Here is a 12636-nt window from a genome sequence, read left to right on the forward strand (position 1 = left end):
TCTGGATGCCCCTCTCCCTATTCATAAAAGTTGCCCAGACTTTCAGGCACCAAATCTGCATTGCCTGCTTCAGTCCCCCTTCAAGACTCAGAGACTTGTTGCAGGAGTTTGCAATCAGCACAGACATTCCAATGCTCGGACCTCCTGCTGTTATATCTCTGTATATCTAATCTAGCTTTGAAGTGTGTGGGCAGCGGTGGAGGATTGTATGTCCTATTGTTTACATTCCTATCGTTTAATCTGCTGCTCTAGCTAATGTTTGTTTAGCGCGGGGGATTGTAAGTGTATAAAATGTGTGTGTCCCTTTCAATAAAGATTCATTCTGTTTTTACTCCAAAATCGGTCCTGTAATTTTCTGAAGCATTGGTGGTTCCAGCTGTTAGGAAAGCTGAACAGGCGGACAAACCCTGAGAGGGCTCCGAGAGGTCCGCCACATTGGTGGCAGCAGCGGGATTTGCCTCCTTGTACTGGAGCGTCCAAACCACCTTCGGGATCTACATAGAATGGAGAGTTGCTATAGCCCTCTCAAGCGAACTACACGACATGCTTGAATCACGAGGACAGTCCGCCAGCGGAAAAACAAGGTCTGTCCTGATAGCAGAGCTCATGGAAGGTGACAGAGAGCAAACCCAGCTCCGGGAACTAGAGGTGAGGGATGCAGAGCTGACCGACCTCCGGAAGGACATTCAGTGGCAGTTAGCTCTATACGGTACCACACCCCTCCAGAGGTGATCACCCAAATTATCGCAGATGCAAGCCAGTTGCGGATACTGGAAGCCCAACGGGTCAATGAGGAACTGGCACCTGAGGACAGGAGAAGCCGAAAGAAGTTGCCCTATGCCACTTTCCGTTCCTTACAGGAGGGCCAGGAGGAGATAGACAGATACCTGCAGGAGACACAGTGGGACCTGCAGGGGATCGATGAGGGGGATTGGGTGATCCTTCTCCTCAGCAAAACTATCCCAGTGGAAGATCAAAAAGATTATGACCGGGTAAAGGAGAGATTGCTGGCCCGGTATGATATTACCCCAGAGTCCCATAGGCTCAAGTTCCGGGGGCATCCGGAAGCGGGAGGGACAACCCTACACTGAATTGGGGCACCAGATGTCCCGATCCGTGGATGTCTGGTTCGCTGGGAGTCGAGCAACTACCTTGGCAGTGGTGAGCCAACTGATCTTGCTGGAGCAGTTCTATGAAAAGACATCCCTGGAGGTTCAGGACTGGGTTAGGGATCGCAAACCGCTAACAGTGGATCAGGCCGCGATCTTGGCAGACCAATATGTGGATGCGCGGAGGATGCATCGCCCAGAGGTTCATCCTCCCCTGCAGCCCAGCATTCCAGCCATGACCCATCCCTTGCCTGCCACGAGACCCTCATTACCCACCCAGCCTTTCCGTCCCCCTCTGGACCCTTTGCTCAGGAAGACGGGATCCCGGTATTTTGGCTGCAACCAAGTGGGGCACATCAAAATTAATTGCCCCAGAGGCATCCAGCAGCACCCCTGGAACCAAGCCACATTCAGAGCGGCAGCCCATTGCATAGACTCCCGAGGGGATCTCCTTGCAGGTCCCAGGGACAAAGAAGAATTCAGAGTTCTTCAAGAGGTCGATCCGGTTCAAGCCGCAGCATTAGACAACAGGCATCACCACTGACAAGAGTTGAGGGTGAACGGCCGACACACCCAGGGGTTACAAGACAGTGGCGCCACCATCACCTTGGTACAGCCGCAAGTGGACGCAACGGAGGACCACACGGGACAAGCATATGCAGTATGATCCTACGCATCCCTACAGCCCGTGTCTACTTAGATTGGGGTATGGGCGCCCGGTATGTGGAAGATGGGGTAATGCAGGAGCTGCCAGCGGATGTCTTACTCGGAAACGACCTAGGCCACCTTTCCTCGGCATTCCAGGTGGATAGTGTAATAGAAACTTGTGCCGTGACCACCTGGCAGCAGGCAAGGCGGGCAGAGCTAGCACTCAAGGACGGGACCCAGGTAAGGGCAGACTCTGCCGAACCAGCCCTGACCCCTTCCCCTTAGACTTCCGCTGCTCAGTTTTCCCAAGACACCCTGACTGACCCTACCCTGGCCAGTTACAGAGATAGAGCAGGGACTGACCCTGGAGGTTTGGAGGGAGAGAGAATAGTGACCCGGCACAACAATCCTTTCTCCCACTCTGACAGGAAGGGCCCCCACCATCTGCCCAAGCGACAGCTGGTGGTGCCGCAGAACTATCGGCATAACCTGCTTAGCATCGGGCATGATATTCCCCTAGCCGGTCACTTCAGAGTGACCAAGACCCATTATCACCTTACCCAGCTGTTTTTCTGGCCCGGGATCACGTGGTACATCAGACACTACTGTAGGACATGCAATACCCATCAGCGGGTGGGCAAGAAGGGTGACCACTCCAAGGCTTCCCTGTAACCCCTACCGATAATATCTGAGCTGTTTAGCCTGATTGCTGTAGACCTGATTGGACCCCTGCCTCGCCCCGGTCCCTCTGGTAAGAGATACATCTTAACCATGGTAGATTATGCTGCTCGCTACCCGGAGGCAATCCATGCAGAGACAGTGGCGGATGCCCTGATACGGATCTTTGCTAGGGTGGGTTTCCCCCAGGAGATACTCTTGGACCAGGGGACTCAGTTTACTGCTGAACTGACCCAGCAACTGTGGAAACTATGCGGGATAAAACCTCTGCAAAGCTCTCCTTATCACCCCTAGACGAACGGACTCTGTTAAAGGTTCAACGGAAATCTGAAGCAATTGCTTCGGACATTTGCAACCTCTCACAGGGATTGGGAGAAATTCCTGCCCCATCTCCTGTTTGCTTATTGGGAGGTGCCGCAGGAATCCCCTGCATTCTCCCCATTTGAGCTGTTGTATGGGAGAAGGGTTAGGGGGCCTCTAGACTTACTTATAGCCAACTGGGAAAGAGGGGAGGAAGGAATGGAGACCTCTATCGTAGGGTATGTGCTCGCTTTGAGGGACCGGCTGAAAGAGCTTACAGACGCTGTCTGGGAGAACCTTCAGTGCGTGCAGGGACGGCAGAAATGGTGGTATGACCGTACTGTTCGGAACCGCACCTTGGCTGTGGGACAAAAGGTTCTCGCCCTGAAGCCAACCAAGGCGGACAAGTTACATTCCGCCTGGCAAGGACCTTACAATGTGGTGAAACAACTCTGTGAAACTACCTACCTGGTAGCTAAATGTTCAATGTGAATATGCTCAAAGCGTACTAGGGGAGGTCGGAAGAGGTAGCCGCTATATGCGCTCCTGCCAGGGAAGACTCTGAGAACCTTCCCCTGTCGGAGTTGACCGAGCAGGCTAGGGATGGTGTAGGAATAGAGGCAGTGAGATTAGATAAGCGGTTAGGGACCTTACAGAAGGAGCAGGTCAGGTGGACCCTTAGTCAGCATCAAGAGATGTTCTCCAACACCCCTGGGTACACTATTATGGCAGTGCACTGTGTGGAGACCCTGGGACAAGCACCGCTGCGGCAGGCAGCTTACCGGGTACCCGAGGCAGTTAGAGATGGGAAAAGGAAAGATATCACGGAGATGCTCGATCTAGGAGTCATCAAGCCGTACAATAGCCCCTGGGCCTCCCCAGTAGTGTAAGTGTTGAAGCGGGATGGTACAACCTGCTTTTGTGTAGATTACAGAAGATTTAATGACCGCACCACGACTGACGCGTATCTGATGCCCCGAGTGGATGAACTACTAGACCGCATCGCTCAGGGAAACTTTCTGACCACCCTTGACCTATGCAAGGGTTACTGGCAAATTCCGCTGGACATGGAAGCGATTCCGAAGTCGGCATTCATTACCTCATTCAGCCTGTACCAGTTTACCGGTGACGTTTCAGCGGATGGTGGATCGACTCCTCAATGGCCTCCAGGACTATGCCTTTGCATATATGGACGACATTGCGATCCACATCGATATCTGGGAGGAACACTTGCTGCACCTGGGTACCGTGCTGGACCGCATTAAAGCTGCGGGACTGACTTTAAAGTCGGATAAATGTAGCATAGGGATGTCTAAAGGTCCAGTATCCCGGGCATCGAGTGGGTGACAGCGCCCCGAACCTGCTAAGGTTAAGGCTGTTGCCTAGTGGCCCACCCCGGACAAAAACCCAGGTCTTGGTTTTCCTCAGAATGGCAGGGTATTACAGGAGATTTGTGCCTGACTACAGTACGATAGCTAAGTCCATTACTGACCTGACAAAGAAAAACCTTCCCAGACAGGTCCTGTGGTCACCAGCACCCATTCTCGATGCTCCAGACCCAAATAAACGTTTTTGTGTCCACACAGATGCCTCTACTTTCGGGATGGGAGCAGTTCTGAGCCAGGTCAGAGCAGACGGCAGTGAGCACCCAATAGCCTACATCAGTCGCAAGCTGCTACCCCGGGAAGTGGGGTATGCGGCCATAGAGAAGGAGTGTTTGCGCTAGTGTGGGCCTTGATGAAATTCCAACCGTATCTTTATGGAAGATCTTTTACGGTACTCACTGACCACAACCCCTTCATTTGGCTCAACCGAGTTTCCGGGGAGCCATTGGCGCTTACTGCGCTGGAGCCTTGCCCTGCAGCCCTACAACTTTACGGTACAATATTGACTGGGAAAGCAAAATGGTAATGCAGATGGCCTTTCCCGGCAAACTGATCTATAATAGTCCCTTAGACATCCCCTAGCTGACCCGTGTGGATCAAGTATTGTGATAAACTGAGGGTAATAGGACTATTAGGAATGTTAGGGGGGAAGGGATTTTGCTGTGTCTCTTCCAGAACACATCTGGATGCCCTCTCCCAATCCATAAAACTTGCAGGCACCAAATCTGCATTGCCTTCTTCAGCCCCCCTTCAAGACTCAGAGACTTGTTGCAGGAGTTTGCAATCAGCACAGACATTCCAATGCTGGGACCTCCTGCTGTTATATCTATGTATATCTAGTCTAATTTTGAAGTGTGTGGGCAGCGGTGGGGGATTGTATGTCCTATTGTTTACATTCCTATTGTTTAATCTGCTGCTCTAGCTAATGTTTGTTTAGGGCAGGGGATTGTAAGTGTATAAAATGTGTGTGCCCCTTTCAATAAAGATTCATTCTGTTTTTACTCCAAAATCGGTCCTGTCTGATTCTTGCAGTAATTTTCTGAAGCATTTGGGGCTCCAGCTTTTAGGGAAGCTGAACAGGTGGACATACCCAGAGAGATCAGTCATAGCAACTGTGAAAGCTGAGCTTTTGTAATAAAGAATGTAACAGTAAATGTATATAAAAAATGAATGTTGTACTCAGAGCTTGAGTAGACAGCAGAGGTCATTTCAGGAAAAGTTGGCAAGATACATCCGCTAAAGCCAGAGAGGATTGAAAATAGGATTACTAAAATAAAAATGACATAATCTGATAAGAAGTTTCCAAATCAAACTTGATTATGCAGATTTCCATCTTGACTGTGTATATCTAAAACACCTACAAAAAATATTATAGCTATTAATAATAATGATCTTTATTCTGCAATGTTGGTACGATTTTAAACACAACAGAAAGAGAAAAGAATACAAATATGTAGATGAAATCAGGACATTTTTGCAGATAAAAGTTATTTTTCTCTTTAAAAATGTGTGCACATTCCAGTCTTTTCATAGGTGAAACATGCAACAATTTATAACAGCAACTATAACAAAGTGAAGGTTTATAATAGCAAATACATAAAGTTTTATGATTAACGGGATATAAAACACACATTTTTTCTTTCGTGATTCAGATAGAAAATATAATTTTAAACAACATTCCAATTTACTTCTATTATTTATTTTGCTTCATTTTCAAATATCCTTTGTTGAAGAAATAGCAATGCACATGGGTGAGTCAATCACACGAGGCATCTATGTGCAGCCTCAAATCAGCAGCTACTGAGTTTATTTATATATGCTTTTCAACAAAGAATATAAAGAGAATGAAGCATATTAGATATTAGAAGTAAATTGGAAAGTTGTTTAAAATTGCATGCTTTCTCTAAATCATGACAGAAAAAAAAAAAAATTGTGTTTCATGTTCCTTTAAAAATATACCAGTAAAAAAATGTCTTACATATATGGATTCTGGATCAGCATTATATATTTTCCATTTAGACTGTACATTTGAATTCCATTCCATGAAGTCAGTTTATTAGTGTCCCAGAATACTAAACTGCTTTGATGTGAAATTGATTTTAGTTTGACCTGAGAAGGCAGATTTAGAGAAAAAAGCTATTGTAGATATTTAACTTCTGTTCCCTAGAAGATGTAATACCAGTTCCTCATCTTCTGCCAGGGAAAGTCCTGTATCTAGGGGCTCAAACTGCTCTTTACGGCCCTTCTTTGCCTTCTTTTTGCTAGATGCAGATGCCTCTATGGTATTCTCAGATTGGTCGCTGTACGGTCTCTTCCTTGGCCGTCCTTCCTCATTGTCACTTCAACAAATGAAAAGATGTTAAGTCAATTTTATAAAATTCTAACTATATAAGACTACAAATACATTGCAGAAATATACAAAGGTTGTTGAGCAAGAATTAGTTTAGACATGCCTATGTGTTTTAAGGCGGAAGAAAAAAGCTTTAATACATATGCATATTTGTTTAAATTGTATGTTCATTGGAGCAGGGCTCTCCTGTATTGGGTTGTATTGTTTAGTCTATTCTGTGTATCATGTAACCATGAATCCGTGTCATTCTGTGCCTCTACTCATATACCTGGTACAACATAATCTGGTGTCAATTTACAAATATATCCTAATAATAAAATTGATAATAATATTCCTTCGACCATTTGTTCATAGTCTAATTTAGCTCACACATCAATTTTATAGAAAATACAGTATTTTCGGTGTTACTTGTGATAGATTGCATTAATCTTTAAAATGTGAATTGATTTAGAACAATCCATATCTAATTACTTCATACTACGATATTCACAGATATCTTGTACATGTTTAAAATGTTACAATGTTTTTGGTTTTTAAAACGTATTGGTGCCAAACCAGTTTCCATGGTGAGATTAATTCTCTTATTTTAGAATGAAAATTCTGAGTATGGGGACTTAGATCCCTGAAACATCAATAATATACTCTTTTTAGGTGAAATTGTCAAAAATTAGGATACTTCTTTATTTATATATATTTGAACTATACTCTGCACCCAGGTGGATGGCTTTTATGTGAAGAAAGTGTTTTTCCACTGAAAGCTATGATTTATTTAAAAAAAAACAAAAAAAACAGAAATCAACAATACAATTGATTAATGATAAACTAAAAATCACATTTTAGAAAAAAAGAGAAAAAAGGGATGCATTATCCCCACAATTGATGTGGAGTGTCTCCCAAATCAAAATGTAGGCTCCACTTGTTAAACTTCTTAAAAGACAAATACAGGGGAGGGGCCACATAGCATATTAACAGTACAGCCGAACGACTAATTGTGTATTGGTCATAGCATATTCACAATACTAAAACACCAAACATGGTATGATCCCACAGTCTAGGACTTCAGAGTAACTGGTACTGTAAACTTAAGAATCCTGCATGATATATCTAAACAAATAAAAAATGAAATTTATGCTTACCTGATAAATTTGTTTCTTTCTTGACACGGTGAGTCCACGGATCATCATAATTACTATTGGGAATATCTCTCCTGGCCTGCAGGAGGAGGCAAAGAGCACCACAGCAAAAGCTGTTAAATACCACTCCCCTTACATACAACCACAGTCATTCGGCCAAAGGGAAAGGAGAACGGAATATAAGGTGCAGAGGTGCCTGAGGTTTATGAAAAAATAAACTGTCTGAAAATACAGGGCCGGCCGTGGACTTACCGTGTCAAGAAAGAAACAAATTTATCAGGTAAGTATACATTTCATTTTCTTTCTGACATGGTGAGTCCACGGATCATTATAATTACTATTGGGAATCAATACCCAAGCTAGAGGACACGGATGATAAGGGAGGGACAAGACAGTTAACCTAAACAGAAGGCACCACTGCTTGAAGAACCTTTCTCCCAAAAACATCCTCAGCTGAAGCAAAAGTATCACATTTTTAAGATTTAGAAAAAGTGTGTAAAGAGGACCAAGTGGCAGCCTTGCAAATCTGATACACAGAAGCACCATTTTTGAAAGCCCAGGTAGAAGAAACAGCCCTTGTAGAATGAGCCGTGATTTTCTCAGGAGGCCGCTGACCAGCAGTCTCATATGCCAAGCGAATAATATTCCTCAACCAACAAGAAAGCGAAGTAGCCGTAGCTTTCTGACCCTTACGCTTCCCAGAAAAGATAACAAATAAAGAAGACTGGCGAAAATCCTTAGTCGCATGCAAATAATATTTCAATGCACGGACTACATCCAAGTTGTGCAACAAACGTTCCTTATGAGAAGGATTAGGACACAAAGAAGGAACAACAATTTCTTGATTAATATTCTTATCAGAAACAACCTTGGAAAGAAAATCAAGAGCAGTACGAAGTACTACCTTATCAGAATGAAAAATAAGAAAAGGAGACTCACATTGCAGCGCAGAAAGCTCAGAAACTCTCCAAGAGTAGCCCTTAGATTCACACCAATACAGATATTTACACCATATCTTGTAATTAATCTTTCTAGTCACAGGCTTACGTGCCTGAATCATAGTCTGAATAACTGACTCAGAAAAACCACTCTTAGATAGACTCAAGCGTTCAATCTCCAAGCAGTCAGCTTCAGAGAAACGAGATTTGGATGAAGGAAGGGACCCTGAAGTAGAAGGTCCATCCTCAACGGAAGACTCCAAGGTGGAAAGGATGACATCTCCACCAGATCTGCATACCAGATCCTGCGAGGCCACGCCGGTGCAATGAGAATTACCGACGCCCTCTCCTGTCGGATCCGAGCAATAACTCGAGGAAGAAGGGCAAACGGAGGAAACACGTATGCCAGACTGAACTTCCAAGGAACTGCTAGAGCATCTATTAGAACTGCTTGAGGATCCCTTGACCTCGAACCGTACTTCGGAAGCTTGGCATTGTGACGAGATGCCATAAGATCCAACGCCGGTTGACCCCACCTGAGAATAAAACTGGAAAACACCTCCGGATGAAGCTCCCACTCCCCTGGATGAAACGACTGTCTGCTCAGAAAATCCGCTCCCCAATTCTCCACCCCTGGAATGTGGATCGCAGACAGACAATTGTTAGCCTCCGCCCACTGAATAATCCTGGCTACCTCCTTCATCACCAAGGAACTCCGAGTTCCTCCCTGAGTTATATTGTCCGACTGGAATCTGATAAACTGGGTTGAAGCCAACTGAGGCCACGCCAGTAGAGCATTGAAGATTGCTCTCAGTTCTAAGACATTTATAGGAAGAACCGATTCCTCACGAGACCACAGACCCTGAGCCTCTAACGAACCCCAGACAGCTCCCAACCCAGCAGACTGGCATCCGTGGTCACAATCAACCAGAAAGGACTGTGAAAACAGGTTCCCTGGGAGAGAAGATCCTGAGACAACCGCCACGGAAGAGAATCTCTTGCAGCCTGATCTAGAACAATCTTTGGAGACAGATCCGTATAATCTCTGTTCCACTGTCTCAGCATGCATAACTGCAGAGGTCTGAGATGGAACCGAGCAAATGGAATGATGTCCATGAGTGAGACCATTAGACCAATAACCTCCATACACTGGGCCACCGACGGCCGAAGGGATGACTGAAGAGCCAAACATGAATTGAACATTTTTTACTTCCTTGCTTCTGTCAAAAAGATCTTCATTTCCAGAGAATCTATAATGGTAACCAAAAATACCACTCTTGTAGCCGGAATCAAGGAACTTTTTCCTAAATTCACCTTCCAACTGTGGGAGCGCAGAAAAGACAAGAAATCTGTGTGAGAGTTTGCTAGTTGAAAAGATGGCGCCTGAACCAGAATGTAGTCCAGGTAAGGAGCTACTGCAACCCCCTGCAACCTGAGAACTGTCAGTAACGCACCCAGGACCTTTGAAAACACCCTGGGAGCAGTTGCAATACCAAAAGGAAGAGCCACAAACTGAAAATGCTGGTCTAGAAAAGCAAATCTCAGAAACTTGTGATGATCCTTGTGAATAGGAATATGTAGACATGCATCCCTCAGATCTACTGTAGTCATAAACTGACCCTCCTGAACCAGAGGTAGAATTGACCGAATAGTCTATATCTTGAATGATGGAACTTTGAGAAATTTGTTTACCAATTTGAGATCCAAAATGGGTCAGAAATTTCCCTCCTTTTTGGGGACGATAAACAGATTGGAATAAAATCCTAGTCCCTGCTACTGAACTGGAACAGGAAGATCACTCCCATATCGGAAAGATCCTGGACACAACTTAAGAATGCCTCTCTTTTTAACGGATTTACTGATAAGCTTGATTGATGAAACCTGCCCCTGGGAGGAAAAGTCTTGAACTCCAGTTTGTATCCCTGGCAAACAATATCTACTACCCAAGGTTCTGGAACATCCCTTGCCCAGGCTTGAGCGAACAAAGACAGCCTGCCCCCCACACGATCCCCTCCCGGATCAGGGGCAAACCCTTCATGCTGACTTTGAGTCAGCGGCAGGCTTCTTAGATTGCTTCCCCTTGCTCCAGGACTGATTATGTCTCTAAGAAGACCTGGATTGATCCTGCTTGGAGGAGGAAGAGGAAGACTTACCGGCGAAGTTATGAAAGGAACAAAAATTACTCTGACGAACTTTCTGCTTTTTTCTCTTATCCTGAGGAAGAGAATGTCCCTTCCCACCAGTAATATCAGAAATAATTTCAGCCAAACCAGGTCCAAACAAAGCCTTCCCTTTGTAAGGAATTCACAAAAGCTTATGCCACGGATACCGGGTTAAAACCCCACTCCCCTACAACCTCACCCCTGTTTCTCAGTGGTTTTCGGCTCCTCAGTGCAACCATAATCTCTGGAAGCTAACTTTACCCCTGGTGGCTCCAGCAGCCCTTTGGCTATTGGTAGCCCCTAGGGAGGACAAGAGCTGGGGGAATTATTGGAGGGGAGCTCCTTTTCGAACCGGGGGTTTTGGACACCCCTACCCACCATAACTTAAACGGACTGTAACTCCGGTCCCCAGTAACGAATCATGCTGATTTTTGGAGCTTTAAAATGACACCCTGGAAGTGCTGCCACTCCACCGGGATACCCCCGAAACCGCCACCCCTAGGTACTGGGATTATTTGAGACTGTGGCTCCTATGGAGGTGCCGGGCTGTCTGGAGGGGCGGGAATGGCGGGAAAATAGTGGGATTGTCCAGGGTCTTATCAAGATGAGCTGTGTGTATAAAAGGAGTGTGTGTTTTCAATAAAATCAGTTCCTGTTTCACCTGAATGCTAGTATGTCTAGTTATTTGGGTGGGCTCCAGCTAAAATCACTTTCCTGGGCTACATAGCCTGTTCCAGGCAGAAGAAGTACCCTCAGGCAGAGCTACCCAGTTTGGGTAGCTGGAGTCTGCCACAGGGTGGGACCCTGAATACTGGTGCTGTCGGGCATCAGGGGTGGCTACAGACTGTGGTCACCTGCCAGCTACATAGCTGCAGTCACCAGGGAGGAAGCAGGACCCTTTGGCGGAGCTACCCAGTTGGGGTATCCAACACAGCTTAGATTTAGATGACATCTGCAGACCAGGACTTTAACCATAAAGCCCTGCGAGCCAAAACAGCAAAGCCAGAAATTTTTGCTCCCAACTTGACAACCTGTAAAGAGGCGTCCACAATAAAAGAATTGGCCAATTTTAACGCCTTCATTTTATCCTGAATCTCCTCCAGAGAAGTCTCCTGAAGAACAGAATCAGACAATGCATCAAACCAATATGCAGCCGCACTGGTAAGCGTAGCAATACACGCAACAGGTTGCCATTGGAGACCCTGGTGAACATAAATCCTCTTAAGTAAAGCCTCCAACTTCTTATCCATAAGATCCCTAATAATGTGAATAGTGGTCCTCTTAGCCAAAGTGGAAATAGCTCCCTCAACCTTAGGGACTGTTTGCCAAGATTCCTTAATAGAATCCGCAATAGGAAACATCTTCCTAAAAATAGGAGAAGGGGAAAAAGGAATTCCAGGCTTCTCCCATTCCAGAGAAATAATCTCCGAAACCTTATCCGGAACATTAAAAACTTCCACCACAGAGGGAATATAAAAAAACTTATTAAAGGGACAGTCAAGTCCAAAAAAAACTTTCATTTTTCAAATAGGGCATGTAATTTTAAACAACTATCCAATTTACTTTTAGCAACAATTTTGCTTTGTTCTCTTGGTATTCTAGTTGAAAGCAAACCTAGGAAGGCTCATATGATAATTTCTAAGCCCTTGAAGACTGCCTCTTTTTTATTTGCTTTTCACAGCAGGGGAGAGAAAGCTCATGTAGGCCATATAGATAGCATTGTGATCACGCTTGTGGCTAGTGGCAGACACTGCACTAATTGGCTAAAATGCAAGTCAATAGATAATAACTAAAAGTCATGTGATTAGGGGCGGTCAGAAGATGCTTAGATACAAGGTAATCACAGAAGTAAAAAGTGTATTAATATAACAGTGTTGGTTTTGCAAAACTGGGGAATGGGTAATAAAGGGATTATCTATCTTTTTAAACAACA

General features: G+C 45.2%; 1 protein-coding gene across 1 annotated transcript in view; it reads right to left on the reverse strand.

Moving 5' to 3' along the window:
• Positions 1 to 5489: 5489 nt before the first annotated feature.
• The window catches only part of DDX10 (DEAD-box helicase 10), an 856778-nt gene continuing 849631 nt past the window's right edge, over positions 5490 to 12636 (reverse strand). Inside the window, exon 18 of the mRNA XM_053708541.1 lies at positions 5490 to 6459. Within this exon, the coding sequence (XP_053564516.1) occupies positions 6270 to 6459 (190 nt within the window). The 3' untranslated portion in view covers positions 5490 to 6269. The remainder of the gene's footprint in view (positions 6460 to 12636) is intronic.

This window comes from Bombina bombina, chromosome 3 (assembly GCF_027579735.1).
Source record: "Bombina bombina isolate aBomBom1 chromosome 3, aBomBom1.pri, whole genome shotgun sequence".
NCBI classification, from domain to species: Eukaryota; Metazoa; Chordata; class Amphibia; order Anura; family Bombinatoridae; genus Bombina; species Bombina bombina.